Genomic DNA, 21,802 nt, shown 5'->3' with positions numbered 1-21,802 from the left:
GGCTCGCAATTTTTCAAAGTAGTAATTCATGCGGAACCTTGTCGAACGCCTTCTGAAAATCCAGATATACAATGTCGACCAGGTCACTCTTATCTATCCGCTTGTTTACTCCCTCGAAGAAGTGCAGCAAATTTGTCAAGCTACCATCTCATGCCTATATCTGAACATTATCTCTGCTGTTATTTTCCCGCATTTGAAACATCGCTTATATTGCTCATTACAGCATTTATCAATTTTATATCTCTTTCCACCGAAGAGGGAGTGGAAAATATGAAAAAGGATCTGCAAAAGTTAGAGGAATGGTCTAATGCCTGGCAACTAAAATTCAATGCAAAGAAATGCAGAGTAATGCATTTGGGGATTAATAATCGGAAGGAACCGTATATGCTGGGAGGAGAGAAGCTGATATGCACGGACGGGGAGAGGGACCTTGGGGTGATAGTGTCCGAAGATCTAAAGGCGAAAAAACAGTGTGACAAGGCAGTGGCTGCTACCAGAAGGATGCTGGGCTGTATAAAGAGAGGCGTAGTCAGTAGAAGGAAGAAGGTGTTGATGCCCCTGTACAGGTCATTGGTAAGGCCCCACTTGGAGTATTGTGTTCAATTTTGGAGACCGTATCTGGCGAAGGACGTAAGAAGACTTGAGGCGGTCCAGAGGAGGGCGACGAAAATGATAGGAGGCTTGCGCCAGAAGACGTATGAGGAGAGACTGGAAGCCCTGAATATGTATACCCTAGAGGAAAGGAGAGACAGGGGAGATATGATTCAGACGTTCAAATACTTGAAGGGTATTAACGTAAAAACAAAATCTTTTCCAGAGAAAGGAAAATGGTAAAACCAGAGGACATAATTTGAGGTTGAGGGGTGGTAGATTCAGGGGCAATGTTAGGAAATTCTACTTTACGAAAAGGGTGGCGGATGCCTGGAATGCGCTCCCGAGAGAAGTGGTGGAGAGTAAAACTGTGACTGAGTTCAAAGAAGCGTGGGATGAACACAGAGGATTTAGAATCAGAAAATAAGAGTAAATATTGAACTAAGGCCAGTACTGCATGGTCTGTGTCTGTGTATGGCCGTTTGGTGGAGGATGGGCTGGGGAGGGCTTCAATGGCTGGGAGGGTGTAGATGGGCTGGAGTAAGTCTTAACAGAGATTTCGGCAGTTGGAACCCAAGCACGGTACCGGGTAAAGCTTTGGATTCTTGACCAGAAATAGCTGAGAAGAAAAAATAAAAAAATTGAAATTGAATCAGGTTGGGCAGACTGGATGGACCATTCGGGTCTTTATCTGCCGTCATCTACTATGTTACTATGTCACTGTATCAGTTCCTTGCTTGTTCCATCTTTACCTCGAGTATAATTATTGATGTTATTTTCTCACATGAGATTTTTTGAGTATATATTACTATAACAGCATACTCTCAAATCTACATCTTTTTGCATAGCTTTCTAAAGCACAATCACTGTTGCTCAACTCTCACAATGTATTGGGCTGTTAGTGAATTAATAATCACTACTTTCTATTTCTGTTGGAGTTGCTTCTTAGTTGAGTTTACTATGCCCTCCGGCAGTCAAACTGACCCTTGTTTCGCATCTTGTTTGTGTATTTTTACACTGTTTAATAATATCTATATTACATTACATTGATGTCTTCTATCCCGCCAATAATTTTCAGTTCTAGGCGGTTTACAACAAGAAATTAGCCTGGGCATTAGATTACAAGGTTGATAGCTATAGTATGCATCGGGATCTAGGAATGTTCGATATGGTTTGGTTACATCATTTGACAAATTTCTTGAATAGTATGGTTTTCAGTTCTTTCCTGAATGTTTTGTTGTTGGGCGTCGTGGTCAGCAGATTTGAGAGGTGGTGGCCTATTTTCGCTGCTCTGGTGGCTGGTAGACCACCATATATTTTTTTGCTTTGCATGCCTTTGATTGGGGGGTGGGTAAAGTGTTCTTGAGTTCTCCTTGGTCTGGATGTGTTTTCCAGATTAGGCGGTTGTTCAGATAGCTTGGTCCATTTCCATTTAGGGCTTTGAATAGGGTGCAGTAGAATTTGTGTTGTTTGTGTGCTTGTACTGGGAGCCAGTGTGAGTCGCATTTTTTCAGCGAGTATATTAGTCTTAGGGCTGTATTTTGGACTGTTTGTAATTGTTTTAGCATGTTGGTGGGGCATGACAGGTAAAGTATGTTACAGTAGTCCAGGAGTCCTAGGATTAGCGCTTGTACTATGAGTTTGAATTGTTCGTTGTTGAAGTATTTTTGGACTTGTCTTAAGTTGCGCATGGTTGCGAATGCCTTCTGAACCGTTTTCTAAATTGTCCCATGAAAAGATGACGACCTAAGAGACTGGCTATCATATCTAGGCCCTGAGCTAAAGACTAATCTAAAGCTAATCCATATAGTTTGTTGAATCACACACTCAATATGAAAGACTTATTGACAATATGAAAGACTAATATGACAATTAAGTTCATGAACTTGCTTACATTGGCAGTACTGTACAAACAGCTCGGTAAGGTTTCATAACCTTGGTATATCAGTGTCTCGCAGCTATGTTCGTGTCGACGTGTGGCAGTGTCTTGTTGAGTGGCATTCATTATTGCTGCTGCATGGTTTTTTTGTGTGCCATCCCAAGAATGTCGGAGCTTGAATTAGAGCAGTGGTCTCAAACTCGCGGCCCAGGGGCCACATGCGGCCCACCAGGTACTATTTTGAGGCACTCGGTATGTTTATCATAATCACAAAAGTAAAATAAAACAGTTTCTTGATCATATGTCTCTTTAGCTATAAATTACAATATTATTATTAAGACTTGACCAAAAGGAAAGATTTATAAACTATAAAGAGCTTTACCTCATGCAAAATTGTCATTTCTTTAATAAGACAATAATTATTTTTTTCCGAGGCCCTCCAAGTAACTCCAAATCCAAAATGTGGCCTTGCAAAGGGTTTGAGTTTGAGACCACTGAATTAGAGCAACGAGCAAACATTACATTTCTTTTTAAACTTGGCAAGAGTGGAAGTGAAATCGGTGACCTGTTAGTCCAAGTTCATGGAGATAATGCCATGAAGAAAATAGCAGTGTGCAAATGGATTAGACGTCTTTCTGAGGGGAAAGGAAGCGTCGCTGGTGAAGAGAGTTCAGGGCAGCCAGTAATGACAGAAGTGATGAAACCGTTGCAACAATTGATCAAACCGTGCATTAAAATCGTCGTCCGACTGTGCGAAGCGTAGAAGACCAACATTGATAGAGAAAGTTAGGACAATCTTAACTGAAAATCTTGACGTGAGAAAGGTGTGCGCAAAATGGTCCCTCGTGGCTCTTGCATCACGACAATGCGCCAGCTCTCACGGCACTGTCTGTGAGGGAGTTTATAGCCAGTAAACAAATAACTGTATCGGAACACCCTCCCTAGGATGAGTTCATGAACTAAATTGTCAGACCTCATATATACTTCGTTTTTCTAGGTCCTTTGACTTGATTGGAATGGAAGGGAATTAGAACCTCACAAACATGACTCTTAATTCTGGATAGGAAAATCAAAAAACAAAACCACTTGCAAGATGAAAATGGGGAAGAGTGCAGTACAGTGAGCTACAGCCTCAGCATCCCAAGGTTGTAAGTTCAAACCCACACTGCTCCTTAATCTCCCCCATTGCCCCAGCTACATTAGATAGATTGTGAGCCCACCGGGACAGACAGGGAAAAATGCTTGAGTACCTGAGTAAATTCATGTAAACCATTCTGAGCTCCCTTGAGAGAACAGTATAGAAAATTGAATAAAATAGTGTGAAATGTTTCAGCCTCTGATAACCACAGCTGGTATTATGACATCATCATGCTTCATTCCACCAGTGCCTTAGAGCCAACCTCATGAGTGATGTCACAATGGCTTGACTGTCCTATACTTGGCTCGCTTTTATTCAAAATTTGTTATACCGCTAAATAAAACTTCTTACAATTTTTGATCTCTATAGTGGTACCGTGGTTAAAGCTACAGCCTCAACACCCTGCTTCTTGTGACCCCGGGCAAGTCACTTAATTCCCCTATTGCCCCAGGTCCATTGGATACGTTGTGAGCCCACCAGGACAGACAGGGAATAATGCCTGAATACCTGAATAAATTCATGTAAGCCATTCTGATCTCCCCCAGTATAGAAGATTAAATAAAAGAAAATGTACTATAAAAAAGGGAATAAATCATGGGGGGAGGTTGCTGTAAAGTTATCAGCCTAACCAAGAAGAGTAATGGCATGGACATGGTTCAATCAATGATCTGAAAGAATGTCAAAACAAAGAATTTTGTTTCTGCAAATCGACACTTAACCAAATAAGATAACACTCAGAATTTAGGAAGCTGGTTGGTTGGGCTGAGGACTTTTCAGGCACCCCCCCTCGTAGATGCTACCTTACTTTTCTGAAAACATCTTGGGCAAAATCCTAAAGGACATATTCGCTCACCATTTTGTAAGGATCCAAATGCTTCAAGAAGAGTTTGTATCTAGAGCAGTGGTCTCAAACTCGCGGCCCACCGGGTACTGTTTTGAGGCCCTCGGTATGTTTATCAAAATCACAAAAGTAAAATAAAACAGTTTCTTGATCTTACGTCTCTTTAGCTATAAATGACAATATTATTATTAAGACTTAGCCAAAAGGAAAGATTTATAAACTATAAAGAGTTTTCCCTCATGCAAAATTGTCATTTCTTTAATAAGACATTAACTATTTTTTTTCTGCGGCCCTCCAAGTACCGACAAATCCAAAATGTGGCCCTGCAAAGGGTTTGAGTTTGAGACCACTGCTCTAGAGTGACTGAAAAATCAAAACCATGTCAATGTTCCTCTTTTTCTTTTAGACTGACTGATGAAGCCCGAAAATATTTTACAGACATGGGAAGCGCTTTTGGAAAAAATATAAGCTTTCGGGACAACTGGGTTTTCCTAGGTGTGGTGGGGATGAACATTACAAGCCCTTATGAAAAAGTATGTTCTGTTTAATACCCTCCATCAGGTACTTCTTGATACAAATGCGCACTCATACCAGCAGTAAATGAATTGAAAATAACCAGAATGGTGTGAAATACTCGGTTCATAGACAACGGCGTGAAAGACAAAAGCGCGCGCCGACAATTGAGCGCAGCGTGCGCCACCACGCCGCTCTAAATTACAGTTTTTAGGGGCTCCGACGGGGGTTTCTGTTGGGGAACCCCCCCCCCAGTTTACTTAATAGACATCGCGCCGGCGTTATGGGGGGCTTGGGGGGTTGTAACCCTCCACATTTTACTGTAAACTGAACTTTTTCCCTAAAAACAGGGAAAAAGTGAAGTTTTCAGTAAAATGTGGGGGGTTACAACCCCCCATGCCCCCCACAACGCCCTGCGGCGTGATGTCTATTAAGTAAAGTGGGGGGGGGGTTCCCCCCCACGCCCCCCCCCCGTCGGAGCACTAAAAACAGTAATTTAGAGCGGCGCGCGCTGCGCTCAATTGTCTGGGCGCGCCTTTATCCCGGCGCGCTTTTGACCTGACACCGAAATACTCATAGCTAATGTTTTCAAAGGTGGAGGGTGGGGGGAGGGTTGCTGTTTTATTTCATAATTCTGGTATGTGATAACAGGACTGTTCAATATGAAGTCAATGAAAAAGTCTTACCCCTTCATTCTAAAAAAATCGGTGCCTATAATGTTACACCCAAGGACAGACTTTGGTAAATGACGCCCCAAAGTTAGCGACTGGGAAGCAGTAGCGAAGCCAAGCAGACGATTTAGGGTGGGCCTGAGACCAAAGTGGGTGGGCCTAGAATTTCAGCTTCGACCCCAAAGCAAACCCAAATTTAATTTCTGCTCCTCTCTTAATCCCCCTCCCCTCCTCTCCCCCCCCCCCCAATAAATGGCATACCTGTGTTGGCGGAGATCCCCAAGCCACAAAGAAAGACTAGGTCAAAACCCCCCCATGCAAAGCAAAGCCAAAAAGGAACCAAGTGGGGAGTGGGATAGTACACATCAACTTTTTGGGGCAACAAATTTTATTAATATGATCTCAAATAAAATACATATCAACAAGTAAATATAAAGTCCTTCTTATTGGTGACCAAAGTACATACATATCAACGGATAAATATACAGTTCTTTGTCTGGATAACCTAAGTGGGATGATATCCTGGAGGAGCTGCAGAGAGGGAAGAGCGAACAAAACAGTGCAGTTTAATGAAAGGTCATGGGGTTTCACAGTAGAAATCCTCTGATGTAGTAGGAACCAAAAGAATGAACTTGGCTTCTGTGAAATTCAGAGATGTGGAAGAAATAAACCTCTGTGGGATAGAGTCAGTTATTCCCTCCCCAGCCTGATCTGGTCCAACTGTTTGTTTTGAACAAAGAGGCAAATGTCATACGTATTAGGTTATATCTCCAGATCCACCACCACGTCCCTGAGGCAGGCCTCCGATTGGAGGCCAAAACACAGATCATGTCGGGTCATCCAGACAAAGTACTGTATATTTATACGTTGATATATATATGTACTTTGGGTCACCAACAAGAAGGACTTTATATTTACATGTTGATATCATGTATTTTATTTGAGATCATATTAATAAAATTTGTTGCCCCAAAAAGGTTGATGTGTACTGTCCCACTCCCCACTTCGTTCCTTTTTTGGGGATCCCCAACCCCACCAGCCAAAGACCTCCTTCCCGCTGAAAGAGTTTACATGTTACTGCCACCAGCTTCCCCAAGCATATGCTAAGTGTTGTGCAAATGTAAAAAATAAGCATGCGAATGAGGGAAGAAGGTGACCTGTAGGAGGAAGCAGTGATGGTGGCTCCATGGCAGTGCCAACAGCTGCCCAACATGCAAACTCTTTGGGCAGGAAGGACGCCTTTGGCTGGCAGGGCTTAGGAATCCCTGCAGCCACACTAAAGATGAAATTTTGGGTGATCCTGAGCCCAAACTGGGTAGGCCCCGGCCTACCCTTAACTATGCCACTACCAGGAATATCTGTACTAAGCTAGTACTCTGCAAAGGGCAACTAAGCTTTACAGAATACAAGCTTAATGCAAATAGGACAAAGGGGTAAACGATGGCGCCGTTTAAAGACTCCGGGCCCATGTTTCTACGTGCAGCAAATCGGAAATATATTTTCACTTCATTGTCCAACGTAAAGCCCTGATTCTTCTTCTTTTTGTGTGGCAGTGGATTAAAAATGATGCGTATGCAAATAAATACGACGGGTGGCCCGAGGTTGTGGAAATGGAAGGCTGCATACCCAGGAAGATGAAATGATTACAGCTGAAATTCTACGGTGTATGCACAGCACAGATGAACCGGATGTAGCCGATCAACTTACCGCGAAGGCCAACTTGGCTCATTTACCCGGACGCAAGGCGCAGTGCGCGATAATGCGCCATTTTCAAATGGTCAGCTCTGAGATGAGCCCGTTTCTGCCCAGTGATTGGATTCGTTTCAGTTCTAGTTTTACATATATGTTTTTTTTGACATATTTTTGAAAGATTATCAATTACATGTAATGTAATGTAATGTAATTTATTTCTTATATACCGCTACATCCGTTAGGTTCTAAGCGGTTTGAAGAAAATATACATTAAGATTATAAATGAGAAGTAAGAAGGTACTTAAAAAATTCCCTTACTGTCCCGAAGGCTCACAATCTAACTAAAGTACCTGGAAATTAATAAAGAAGAGAAAATAAAGATAGTTGAAAAAAGAAAAATTCTATGTGAACTTATAGGATGGAAATTAAACTGACAGTGAAGAACTGTATGAAAAATACATATGGAATTCAGTTAGAGAGGGTAGGTTGCAATCTATTTATGGTATTTGTTTAGTTGGAAGGTGTTAAGGTGGGTAATTTGGGGGAAGGTTATCTGAAGGTAGGTGAGGAGTCTGTTTGCGTAGCGGTGGACTGCAAGTAGAGGGGTTTTCTCAAGGCCCTTTAGCCGCCGCGTAGCGGCGGCCCGCTGTGGACTCCGCCCCCCTGCCGTTTTCTCAAGGCCGTTTAGCCGCCGCGTAGCGGCGGCCCGCTGTGGACTCCGCCCCCCTGCCGTTTTCTCAAGGCCCTTTAGCCGCCGCGTAGCGGCGGCCCGCTGTGGACTCCGCCCCCCTGCCGTTTTCTCAAGGCCCTTTAGCCGCCGCGTAGCGGCGGCCCGCTGTGGACTCCGCCCCCCTGCCGGTACATGCTCTATAAAATCAAGCACTTTGCGGCGCACGCTTATTGTCACTGAAGGCTGGAATATCACTGCACTGCACCTTTACCTGCTGTTACTTTTACTTTGTTTAGATTCTATTATTTTACTGAAGTGTTTTACCTGTGCATTCATTCTTCTTCTCTACAGTTTTCTCAAGGCCCTTTAGCCGCCGCGTAGCGGCGGCCCGCTGTGGACTCCGCCCCCCTGCCGGTACATGCTCTATAAAATCAAGCACTTTGCGGCGCACGCTTATTGTCACTGAAGGCTGGAATATCACTGCACTGCACCTTTACCTGCTGTTACTTTTACTTTGTTTAGATTCTATTATTTTACTGAAGTGTTTTACCTGTGCATTCATTCTTCTTCTCTACAGTTTTCTCAAGGCCCTTTAGCCGCCGCGTAGCGGCGGCCCGCTGTGGACTCCGCCCCCCTGCCGGTACATGCTCTATAAAATCAAGCACTTTGCGGCGCACGCTTATTGTCACTGAAGGCTGGAATATCACTGCACTGCACCTTTACCTGCTGTTACTTTTACTTTGTTTAGATTCTATTATTTTACTGAAGTGTTTTACCTGTGCATTCATTCTTCTTCTCTACAGTTTTCTCAAGGCCCTTTAGCCGCCGCGTAGCGGCGGCCCGCTGTGGACTCCGCCCCCCTGCCGGTACATGCTCTATAAAATCAAGCACTTTGCGGCGCACGCTTATTGTCACTGAAGGCTGGAATATCACTGCACTGCACCTTTACCTGCTGTTACTTTTACTTTGTTTAGATTCTATTATTTTACTGAAGTGTTTTACCTGTGCATTCATTCTTCTTCTCTACAGTTTTCTCAAGGCCCTTTAGCCGCCGCGTAGCGGCGGCCCGCTGTGGACTCCGCCCCCCTGCCGGTACATGCTCTATAAAATCAAGCACTTTGCGGCGCACGCTTATTGTCACTGAAGGCTGGAATATCACTGCACTGCACCTTTACCTGCTGTTACTTTTACTTTGTTTAGATTCTATTATTTTACTGAAGTGTTTTACCTGTGCATTCATTCTTCTTCTCTACAGTTTTCTCAAGGTCCTTTAGCCGCCGCGTAGCGGCGGCCCGCTGTGGACTCCGCCCCCCTGCCGGTACATGCTCTATAAAATCAAGCACTTTGCGGCGCACGCTTATTGTCACTGAAGGCTGGAATATCACTGCACTGCACCTTTACCTGCTGTTACTTTTACTTTGTTTAGATTCTATTATTTTACTGAAGTGTTTTACCTGTGCATTCATTCTTCTTCTCTACAGTTTTCTCAAGGCCCTTTAGCCGCCGCGTAGCGGCGGCCCGCTGTGGACTCCGCCCCCCTGCCGGTACATGCTCTATAAAATCAAGCACTTTGCGGCGCACGCTTATTGTCACTGAAGGCTGGAATATCACTGCACTGCACCTTTACCTGCTGTTACTTTTACTTTGTTTAGATTCTATTATTTTACTGAAGTGTTTTACCTGTGCATTCATTCTTCTTCTCTACAGTTTTCTCAAGGCCCTTTAGCCGCCGCGTAGCGGCGGCCCGCTGTGGACTCCGCCCCCCTGCCGGTACATGCTCTATAAAATCAAGCACTTTGCGGCGCACGCCGCAAAGGCGCGCGCCGTAGGCGCGCGCCAAAGGAGCGCGCTTAAGGAGCAGGACTTGCTCCTTAATGCGCTCCTTTGTGCGTTACTACAGTGCGTTTTCAATATACCAATGATTATACCTTACAGATTCACTTATACCTCCAATGGTATTAATATACCTCTTTACTGCTCTCTTCCTTCTCTTGACCCAAATTCTAATGATACTTATACTACTCAACACTCACTTAAAATGGATAACTCTGTTACTTCTATCCCTGTTTTCTGGGGACACAGACCTTGCAAAACAGCTAACTACATAACAAATCCCCGTCAGCCCATACGTTCTGAATTAGTTATATCCTCTTTCAAAAGTACCGAAAATCTGCATCTCAATATAGGACTAATAAATGTTCGTTCAGTAAAAACCAAACATCATTTAATCAAAGATTTAATTTCCCAACACTCTTTTGATGTCTTATGTTTAACTGAAACTTGGCTAACCAATGGAGAGGAAGCTTACCTCTCCTACAGTTGTCCCTCTGGATTCTCATATATCTTCAATCATCGCCAGTATAAACGTGGCGGAGGTTTAGCCATCATTTTCCGTACATCTCTTATAACAGCTATAGATTACTCCCCTCCTAATTCTCCTATTGAATTTTTACAATTCTCTTTTCAAACTAAACCCAAACTTGACGCTCTACTCCTTTACTTACCTCCTCCAGTTAATAGTGAAAACTTAATTCTTCTACAATCTTTGCTCTTTGATTTCGGTTCTTCTACTTTAAACCCTTTAATCTTAGGAGACTTTAACATTCATTTCGACATTCCTAACGATACTCAAACTAAAGCCATTCTAACACACATTGATCAATTAGACATGCATCCTCTCATACTGGAACCTACACACAATTTAGGACATACTATTGATATGGCACTTATCCCATCATTTCAAATCGATAACTACACTTTTAATTTCTGTCAACCAGTTCCCTGGTCGGACCATTACTTGATATCAATGTCATATACTCTTAATTCCAAAGCATCTACATCTACCAAAAAAATAATCAAATTCAGAGACTTCAATAATCTTTCTTTCGAAAATATTGCTGCCGCACTTCCTTCAGATTTCTTTGACTTAAATTGTATTTCATTAGAAGACTCAATCAAATGTTGGATCAAAAACACCCGTCAACTATTAGATACACTAGCTCCTCAACAATCAAAAATCATCTCTGGAAGAAAATCTAATAATCCTTGGTATACAGCAGAACTTAAACTCATCAAAAAGCAAGTAAGATCCTTGGAGCGTAAATGGAGAAAAGATAAATCTGTACTTAACTCAGAACTATTTAAAGAGCACTCTAAATTCTATAAATCAAAAATAAATCTCGCAAAAACAAAATTTTACTCAGGATTAATCCAGAAAGCCACAAATTCCTCCACCCTTTATCGTATACTAAATTCAATCACTCATTTTAATCAACGTAAAAAACAAGATTCTGAAATTAAACTCACTTCTCAAGAACTTGCTACTTATTTCATTGAAAAAATTGACAATATCAGATCTACATTCACTATAAATTCATTAGCCAAATCTGATCAAGTACAAATTGAGCTTAGCTCATTTTCTTCAAAATGTTCTTTGTTTAATATTCCTACTTTAACAGAGATTGAAGCTACTTTAAAAACTATTAATTTAAAAGGTTCCCAAACTGACTCTATTCCTCCCTTCCTTCTTAAGCGATTCTTTAAGATTTTCGGACCAGCAATTCTTACCCTGGTTAGTGACAGTCTAAAAAAAGGTATCATTCCTACGGTTTGGAAACACTCAATCATTCATCCAATCATTAAAAACCATAAAATTAGTCCTGAAGATATGTCGAACTACAGACCTATAGCCAATATTCCATTTTTATCTAAACTAACTGAGAAGGTGGTGTTTAACCAGATTTCAGATTTCATCGAAAAAACTAATATTCTTCACCCCAATCAGACTGGCTTTAGGCAACATCATTCTACAGAACATTCACTAATAGGCATGACTACCATTATTCACTACTTTCTAGATCATCATCAATCAGTTCTCTTAGTCTCTTTGGATCTTTCGTCGGCTTTCGATACAATTGATCACGAGCTATTACTATCTAGGCTCCAGTCAATTGGTATCACTGACCAAGTTCTATCTTGGTTTCACTCTTATTTTTCTGATCGTTCTTCATCTGTTTTTTTCAATAATTCTACTTCTAAAACTTTCCCCTCTACAAATGGTGTCCCTCAAGGTTCTATACTCTCTCCACTGCTATTCAATATATTTCTTGCACCTCTGCTGACTTTATGTCAATCTATTGGCTTTAATGTTTTTGCTTATGCCGACGATATCCAACTTCTGCATCCCATCGATACCAATAATCCTTCTGACATATCAGTAATCAACACAAAATTAGATCAAATACATAACTGGTTAAACAATAATAAACTTGCATTGAATATCACGAAATCCAATGTACTACTTTTTCCCTGGAAGGACAACCCCAAACTAAGCCTCCCAATCTCTATTAAGGGTCATCCTTTACTAGAGGTCAACAATATTAAAATACTTGGAGTTATTTTCGATCACTCTCTTTCCTTCCACGACCATATTAGTAATGTTATAAAGTCTTCATTCTTCCGACTTCGACAAATCCGCTCTGTATCTCAGTTCCTTAATGCCAATTCTCTAAACATCCTCATTCATTCACTTGTCATTTCAAAGATAGATTACTGTAATGCCCTGTTCAAAGGTATAGCACAAAAGGAAATAAAACGCTTACAGATAATACAAAATACATCCATTAAACTTATCTTTAAAGCAAAGAAATTTGATCACGTAACGCCGCTCCTTAAGGAAGCCCATTGGCTTCCGGTGGGTCATCGAATAATATATAAACTCAGTTTGATCACCTTTAAATCACTTCTTTACAAAACACCAGCTTTCATTCACAAACTGTTAATCCCTTATACAGCTAATAGAATTTTAAGATCTGCCGAACAACATCTTCTAACAATTCCATCGCTAAAAATAATTAATACACGTCGTCAGTTTATTTTTTCAGTCACTGCACCCCAGACATGGAATTCTTTACCGATCTTTCTAAGGGAAGAAACTAACTTAGAAAAATTTAAATGTAAACTAAAAACATTCCTGTTCAATGACGCATTTATAAACTAATTAGATTCTAAGTGTCTCTTTAAAAATTTTGAGAATCTCATAAATTTAATCTTTCGAGTCTTATTTCCGATTTTTACTCTTTTATCAAATTTTATCTTTTTAAAATTATTATCATTATACCTCCCTTATGTGCCTTCCCTTTATGTACATTCTACTGTATTTAAAATGTAACTTCATCCCCTTATTTTCCTTTTGTCTCCAGTCTTGTCAAATTTGTTTTTTAACCTTGTTAGTAGTATCTTTTATGATTTTGTTTTTATATTGTAATTTTATTATATTGTACATCGCTTCGAATTTAGAAGAAGCGATTCATCAAAAACGTATTAAACTTGAAACTTGAAACTTGAAACTTGAAACTTGAATCTTATGTTATGACTAGGATTCTGATGTTGGGTTCTAATCAATTAAAAAAAATACCACAACTAAAAAGTAAGAACTTAAGAATCGCCTTTCTGTTGGTGGATGGATTGGGCCAAGCAAGCGGGCAACAGGAAAGTGAAAGACGGGTGAGAGTGTTCTTACTATTAAACCTTTGATATTACCCGAGAAACCTTGGAGTCTTTATGGGATCTTATGACTGGTTTTGGGAAGCTCACAGTCCACGTAGGCACTCAAACTAACTTAAAAATGGAAAAACGTATACTTTGGTAACTATAGTTCACTATATCATGCTTCTATGTAGTTTATTTTAACTCACCTGGGAAATCTCAGAACGCCACCTGTATTGGTAAGTTGCGATGCAATACCGTGTGGCAGCACTCATCACGGGCTCACCCAGTCGTGTGAAACTAACTGAATCTATGTTCTTTTTAATCAAATTTTTTCTTTTATCTTTCATAAATATTTCTAATGTTTTCCTACTTCAAGTTTCAAGTTTATTAGTATATTTGATGAATCGCTTATTAGGATTACTAAGCGATGAACAAAATTAAAAATAGAGTATAATACAAAGAGACTAACATATAGACAATATTCTTTCAAAAAATACAAACATGAGTCGGGAGGGAAAGTGGAAAAGTTACAATTTTCATCTTGGTTGAAAAAGGGAAAAAACAAGAGGGAGGGGAGTGGTTAAGCTATAGCACGTTTTGAAACCTATCCTGTTTAATAAATACTTTAAAAGTACAGTACCATTTCATATTAATTCATAGTCAATATTCTTCAAAGGATTCAATTCATCACTTCTTCATCATAAATTTAATTTACTCCTCTTATTTTCAAATTCATTTCCTTATAATTTCATTGATTTCATTAATTTTCATTCCCCTAAATATGAAACATCCCCTAAATATCAAACACTTAGCTTATTTGTTCAATGTCGCTGTTACACTAAGCCCCACCAATGCATTTCGTATCTTCATCAGGACGGGGAAGTGCTTTAACAACTACACTTCCTATTGACTGGGCGGTTCTCGAGGATTCTATTATCGTTATATAATCTAGGCATCTTAATACTCAACCTCAATGGTCACATGAGTTGCCATTCCAACCATAACCAGTCTGGGAGGTTTTCCATGAGCTCAGGGAGGATCCAGTACATACCCTAACGCATAATATAGGCTTGATGGTACCTATAAAAGTTGGGAAAATTTACCCCACCCTCCACAATTGGTTTTTGTAGAGATACCATGGAACTTCTTGCTGCTTTCCCCAGCCAAATAAATTTTGTCAGAATGCTATTTAATTTCTTATAAAAGGATCCCTGAAAAAAACAACGGTAACATTCCCATTTGGTAACAAACCACAGGCACAATCATCATAACTGTTTGGACTCTCCCCCACCAAGACAGATGTAACGGGTTTCAATGTTCACACATTTCTGTGACTTTCAGCAATAAAGATTTTTCATTTACTTTCATAATTTCTTCCATTGTACTTTTTATCCATGTACCTAAATATTTTATACCCTCTTCCTTCCAGAGAAAAGGGAATGTATCAAATAATCATTTTGTACAATATACATTTAGTGGAAGAACCTCTGATTTGCTCCAGTTTATTTTGTAACCAGAAAATTTTCCAAATCTATCAATCAGATCTAATAAATGCGGAATGGTGGTTTCAGGATTCCTCAAATGAAGCAATATGTCATCTGCATAAGCAGAAACCTTGTATTCCCGACCTGTATAAGGTCTCCTCTGCCTGCTGAATAGCCAATACCAAGGGTTCCAATACAATGTCAAAAAGCAAAAGAGATAATGTTAATCTTAGAAGAAAAATGGAAATGCTTGAAAACAACTCACGGTATAATAATTTAAGATTGATTAATTTCCCTAGGGAAATGCTTAAAAGATATTTACTAGAAATCCTGCACTTTTTGGAGGAAATGTTGCCTCCATTTTCTTCAGTATACTACCTTCCTGGAAAAAGTCAAGTTCAAAAATCTTCATTAAATGTATTTGAACTGTTGGAAATATCTGATCAAGAGGCAGCAGTGCCATCCACTTTGAACATATCAGTAGCTCTTTCAATTGATAAAACATGGTTGTTAAAACTTTTCTTCAAAAACAGGCAAAAAGAATTTCAAGGTTTAAAATTACAAATGTTTCCTGATTTGATACGAGAGCAGTGTCTTTTTATTTGCCGGACATTTGTAAATGTATTATTCTATAGCAAGCTGTTAAATATGTCTTTTATGAACCAAACCAGTTGACAACCTTTTTGTCCCTAACCCGTTTGGAAAAAGAACAACCCTGAGCCCTGTTTTGATGCCTAACTCAACGCTTTGACCAGCCTTAATCTTAACGGAATTTTCTTTTGTTTTTCTTGCTTGATTAGAACATTCTGGATTCAATTTGAGGACTTGAGCATAATTAGTCACATTTACTTCTGGTTTTTTTTATACGATGGAATTGATTGATATGTCTAATCATGCTTTCTGTATAAGTTATGCTTGGTAATTAAGATTGATAATGTAATAAAGCTTTAAATACACAAAAAAAAAGAATAACCTTTTTGGGTCAGACCAATGGTCCATCAAGCCCAGTAACCCGTTTTCACAGTGGCCAATCCAGATCCCTAGTACCTGGCCAAAACCCAAAGAGTAGCAACATTCCATGCTACCAATCCAGGGCAAGCAGCAGCTTCCCCCATGTCTTTCTCAATAACAGACTATGGACTTTTCCTCCAGGAAATTGTCCAAACCTTTCTTAAAACCAGCAGGCTCATAATCAAAAACACAGACGCCCAAAAAGCATCCTAAATCAACACTTAAACGTCCTATTTGCTAGAATGTCCAAGTGCCGATAATCAGAATCATCGTTCTGGATGTCTATCAAAGTGTCCCGGCCTCTGTGCATCCAGAGCACAAAATGGACACGGTGGAGGCGTGCTATGGGTGGGCTTTGGGCGTTCCCAAGGACATTTTGCAAGATATCCTGAATGGAACTTAGATGTTTGGGCTAGACCTGTTTTGGGAACGACTAAGTGCTACAAAAGTGCCCAAACTGATCACTATATACATCAAGGTAAGACACCCCCACACTTCCCCAGTGCGCACTGACCCTCTTCCACCACAAAAAAATGAGAACAAAAAGATACATGTCTGCCTCTAAAACAGCAGCATCTGCAATGGGGAAGCCTAGTAGAGCTGCACACAGGGGTCTTAAGTAGCCTGGTGGGTGGGCTAGTGAACAATAGAGAGGACCAAGACCCATAAGCCACTCTAAACACTACATTTATAGTAGAACATGTGAGCCCACCCTAAACCTACTGTACTGCCATGTAGGTGCTTCCTGAAGCATAAGGGCTATTGGAGTGGTACACAGGAGGATATAGTAGGTTGGGGGGGGGTTTGGGGGGACCCATCCTAAATTTTAAAGGGGTTATGGTGAGATATACAGCTGGCAACCTTTATGTGAAATTCACAGCAGTGCTCTCTAAGGTGTCCCATTGCTCTGTTGGGATGTCTATGTGACCAGTCCATTACTAAGTCGGACCCACCCGCATCCAAATGGTCAGGATTAGGACGTTTCCAACCTTGATGTTTTTCTGATCAAAAATGAGATATAAACTTAGATGTCCTGATGGCCAAGATGTCTAAGTAGAAGATTTTCCAAAAAAATTCTATTTGGATGTCCTGCAGTTTGCCATTCAAAAATGGCCATTTTTCTTCCTCCAACTTTGGACGTTCAGCTGGAAATGTCCAAGTTGGGCTTGGATGCTTGTTTCAAAAATGCCCCTCTAGATGTTTATGAATAAACACTGAAATCCCCCCTCCCGTTCCTCCTAATGCTCTTTCATCCCACCTCTTCCTTGCCTTGGATCCTCCACTTCTTTGTGTCTTTTCCATGTAGATGACGCCGTGGCTGCACAAACATATATAAGAACATAAAAACTGCCATCTCCGGATCAGACCTTCGGTCCATCAAGTCTGGCGATCCGCACATGCGGAGGCCCAGCCAGGTGTACACCTGGCGTAATTTTAGTCACCCATATCCCTCTATGCCTCTCGTAAGGAGATGTGCATCTAGTTTGCTTTTAAATCCTAGAACGGTGGATTCCGCAATAACCTCCTCTGGGAGAGCATTCCAGGTGTCCACCACTCATTGAATGAAGCAGAACTTCCTGATATTTGTCCTGGACTTGTCCCCCCCCTTAGCTTCAGTCCATGTCCGTGTCATGTTGGACATTGGACATTGTAAATAATTTTTTTTTCCTGCTCTATTTTGTCGATTCCTTTCAGTATTTTGAAAGTCTCGATCATATCCCCTCTCAGTCTCCTTTTCTCAAGGGAGAACAATCCCAGTCTCTTAAATCGTTCCTCGTATTCCAAGTTCTCCATACCTTTTATTAGCTTCGTTGCTCGTCTCTGCACCCTCTCCAGCAGTTTTATATCCTTCTTTAGGTTGGGAGACCAATGTTGGACACAATATTCCAAGTGTGGTCTGACCATTGCCCTATAAAGCGGCATTATAACTTTCTCCGATCTACTCGTGATTCCTTTCTTTATCATGCCTAACATTCTATTTGCTTTCTTTGCCGCTGTTGCGCATTGTGCCGACGGTTTCAGGGTCCTATCTATCAGTACACCCAGGTCCTTTTCTTGTTCGCTCTTATCCAGAGTTGCACTTGACATTCTATACTCATGTTCCTTGTTCTTTCTGCCTAAATGAATTACTTTGCACTTCTCCACATTAAACTTCATCTGCCATTTCTCCACCCATTTCTCTAACTGACACAAGTCACTCTGGAGTTCCTCGCTATCCTTCTGATTGCCCGGCATAGCTTTGTGTCATCTGCAAATTTGATGATCTCACCGGATGTTCCTTCTTCTAGGTCATTGATGAAAATATTAAATAAGATGGGCCCAAGTACTGAGCCCTGGGGCACACCGCTAGTCACTTTCTCCCAGTCTGAGAACTTCCCATTTATGTCCACTCTCTGCTTTCTGTTCTCCAGCCATTTGCCTATCCATCTTAGTATATCTCCCTCTATTCCATGGCTTTGTAGTTTCCTGAGAAGTTTTTCATGTGGAACCTTGTCGAACGCTTTCTGAAAGTCCAAGTATATTATGTCCACCGGTTCTCCACTATCAATTTGTTTGTTCACGGTCTCAAACAATTGAAGTAAATTCGTCAAACATGATTTCCCTTTCCTGAAGCCATGTTGACTGGCTCTCATCAGGTCGTGTGTATCCAAGTGCTGGACTATGCTATCTTTAATCAGTGCTTCAACCATCTTTCCAGGGATAGATGTAAGACTCACAGGTCTGTAGTTGCCCGGTTCTCCTCTTGATCCTTTTTTGAAAATTGGCGTGATGTTCGCTATCTTCCGGTATCTGTCCAGTTCTAATTGACAGGTTGGCAAGTTTTTGCAAAAGCTCTCCGATTTCAACCTTCAGTTCTTTTAAGACTCTCAGGTGAATTCCATCAAGTCCAGGGGATTTGTCGCTTTTAAGATTGTCAATCAGGTAGTATATCTGGAGACGAGGTGGCTCAGGGGTGATGTGATAGAGGTCTATAAAATACTGAGTGGAGTGGAAAGGGTAGATGTGAATTGCTTGTTTACTCTTTCCAAAAATAGTAGGACTAGAGGGCATGCGATGAAGCTACTAAGTAGTAGATTTAAAACAAACCAGAGAAAATATTTCTTCACACAACATATAATTAAACTCTGGAATTCATTGCCGGAGAATGCAGTGAAATCAGTTTGCTTAGCAGGGTTTAAAAAAGGTTTGGATAATTTCCTAAAAGAGAAGTCAATAGGCCCTTTTTGAGATGGCTTATTTCTAGGATAAACAGCATAAATCTGTTTTATTACTTAGGATCTAGCTAGGTACTTGGAACCTGGGTTAGCCACTGTTGGAAACCGGATACTGGGCTTGATGGACCTTCAGTCTGTCACAGTACGGCAAGTCTTATGTTTTTAGATAGCAGAACATTTCTATAACCAGGGCAGTTGATAGACAAAATGGCACCCCTAAAGAGGGCAGCATGGTGAACATTCCTTCCAGTTCAGCACCTAGAGGAGTGGCCTTTCTTGCTCCTTGTAAATGTCCCGAGTTTAACTCAAATTCCTTGTATGTTTATAAATTAGTTTAAGCTTTTGCTATTTTCCTTATAGCCAGTAGATGGAAGCCTCCCAACACACTACGAAAAGGTTATGCAGACCCAGCTTGCTGCTGTTCACTTCAGTAAATATTTATAGCAAAAAAAAGGGATTATTCAGACGGTCAAAAAGAACAAATTATAATGATGAATTTTGGAAAATAATTTAAATATTATAATAACAAATAAACTGTTTATTAATTTCTGACATTCACTGTTTTAAATGTCTCAATTGTTGTGTTTCTCTCTGAGTGATTAAACTTGTGGCGGACATATCATAAATTATACAGACATCAGTCTTCGGAACCTCTTATGATATATATCATTCCAAGTTCCTGTCTTGTATATTATTATAATCATTTATGTCCACCCCCTTCTACCAATCTCTATTGAATACCTATTAAATCTTTATTTCTTTACTTATAATCCTTTAATTTATTTTTCTTTTTTTTTAAAGATTTTTATGATATCTTTAAATATTTTCTTTAAAAAACATTACGAATCATATGAAGAAACTTCTAATTCAAGTTGAAAGGCAACACTTATCTTAAGATTCGGTGGATCCTGCCACCATCAACGTTGATGTTTTAACGACTCCCGACGCCCTTTCCTTTTTTTTGGGTGTTTCAACCCTCAGCGGGTTTACCCCTGTTATGAAGAATTTTAAGTGATACGCCATTAATGTCAGAAGTCATACCGCCCGCTTGTCGGCCGCGACTCAAATTGAGTTAAACGCACATACACCGGAGATTGAATCAAGTTTGTATATTAGAGAGGCAGCTTATGTTTATTATCCCCCGAGGAAGACCCGCTGAGGGTTGAAACGCCCAAAAAAGGGAAGGGCGTCAGGAGTCGTTAAAAGATCAATGATATGACACAGTGCCTTTCCATAAAAAAACTAAGTACCAGACAGCCTAACAGTCTAGAATTTTTCATCAGATGCAGCATCTGTTCACCAAGTTTCTTAAACATTTAAATTTCTGTTGGCTGATTTTTAAAGTTGAATCTGCTATAATTGAATACATTTTTAAATATGTAATGACTGAATTTATACTTTGTATATTTATAGATCTTTTCATCTTCTAAGCATGCTTTGTGTAATTTGACTACTGGACAATAAAACTACACCTCTGAGTCTTATAACCAAACTGAAAATCTTGGCTCAATACAATTAGGAAATAGAGAGATCTGATTAGCAGTTGCTGTGGAGTGAGAGGATAACACGAGTATTTCTAACGTCTAAGTAGACAAAAGTGTGCTGGAGCAGAGCAATAGCCCCTGAAGAAACTTACCAGTGAAACGGCTGGGTAGCTGTCGGGCTTCAAGTTAAGTGCTCTTCATTATAAGAATTTTCCACCACAATTAAATGCATATAAAAATATTTAGTTTGTCAACTAAAAACCCTGCACAGGACATGAAAAACAATAAAAGCAGTGTCTTGGGAGTTTGAGGTCTTGAGTGTAATTCGAACTCAGTTAAGTTTGTTCACAGTAAGTTGGCAATAATGCTACGCCTCCGAGTCTTACAACCAAACTGAAAATCTTGGCTCAATATAATTAAGAAATAGAAAAGGTCTGATTAGCATATTTCTTAGATCTTCCTCCTAAATTCAGAAAATTCCCTCAAGTCTTAGCAGTTAATACAAGAGGGTTCTGAAAAGTTCCGAGCTCAACCAAGAAGAGAATGGCGTGGATATGGTTCAATCAATGATCTGCAGATTGGCACTTGAACGAAGATAACGCTCTTTTCAGCTACAGTGAAAAAAATAACGCTCAGAGTTTAGGATGTTGGTGGTTAGGCTGAGAACTTTTCAAATAAACCCTTCCCCCTCCCAAACGTTGATTTTGTTTTACTTATACAAATAAAAAGTAGTGTTCTTATGAGCAAAGTAAGGGGTGGCAGATAAAGACCCTCATGGTTCATCCCAGTCTACCCAACAAGATGATCAGAGTCTCACCCACCACTCCACCTAGGCTCGGGCCACTCCAGATTCTATATAGGTCACCCAAAACTGGACATGCAAATTTGGGTGTAGACCCTGGATCCAAGTACAAACTAATTAGATAATGAACTAGTAACAGTCAATAACTACCCTACACCCTATTCTAGAGCAAGTATATCTAAATGTTATAGTACACAACTCAAAAGCTCATTGGCTACCAGTTGCCCATAGAATATTATACAAACTTGGTCTGCTCACTTTCAAATCTCTTTTTTTTTAAACTCCAGCTTTCATTCACAAATTATTAATACCTTACACTAC

At 40.3% G+C, this 21,802-nt stretch overlaps 2 protein-coding genes across 20 annotated transcripts in view; one reads left to right on the top strand and one right to left on the bottom strand.

The window, feature by feature from the left end:
• FAM3D (FAM3 metabolism regulating signaling molecule D) overlaps positions 1 to 7,640 on the top strand; it is a 50,039-nt gene extending 42,399 nt beyond the window's left edge. For 4 of the 5 annotated variants that reach the window (XM_033925973.1, XM_033925970.1, XM_033925971.1 and 1 more), the window contains 2 exons: positions 4,856 to 4,982; positions 7,187 to 7,640. In XM_033925973.1, coding sequence (XP_033781864.1) covers positions 4,856 to 4,982; positions 7,187 to 7,276 — 217 coding nt within the window. In that variant the 3' untranslated portion in view covers positions 7,277 to 7,640. Of the gene's footprint in view, positions 1 to 4,855; positions 5,011 to 7,186 lie in introns of all 5 variants that reach the window. The other variant, XM_033925972.1, reaches the window with a different exon arrangement.
• LOC117351126 overlaps positions 1 to 21,802 on the bottom strand; it is a 690,625-nt gene that overhangs the window by 475,201 nt on the left and 193,622 nt on the right. The window lies entirely within an intron of this gene.

The sequence above is a fragment of the Geotrypetes seraphini genome, chromosome 17, assembly GCF_902459505.1.
Source record: "Geotrypetes seraphini chromosome 17, aGeoSer1.1, whole genome shotgun sequence".
Classification (NCBI taxonomy): Eukaryota; Metazoa; Chordata; class Amphibia; order Gymnophiona; family Dermophiidae; genus Geotrypetes; species Geotrypetes seraphini.
This window is presented reverse-complemented; position numbering and strand designations above follow the sequence as displayed.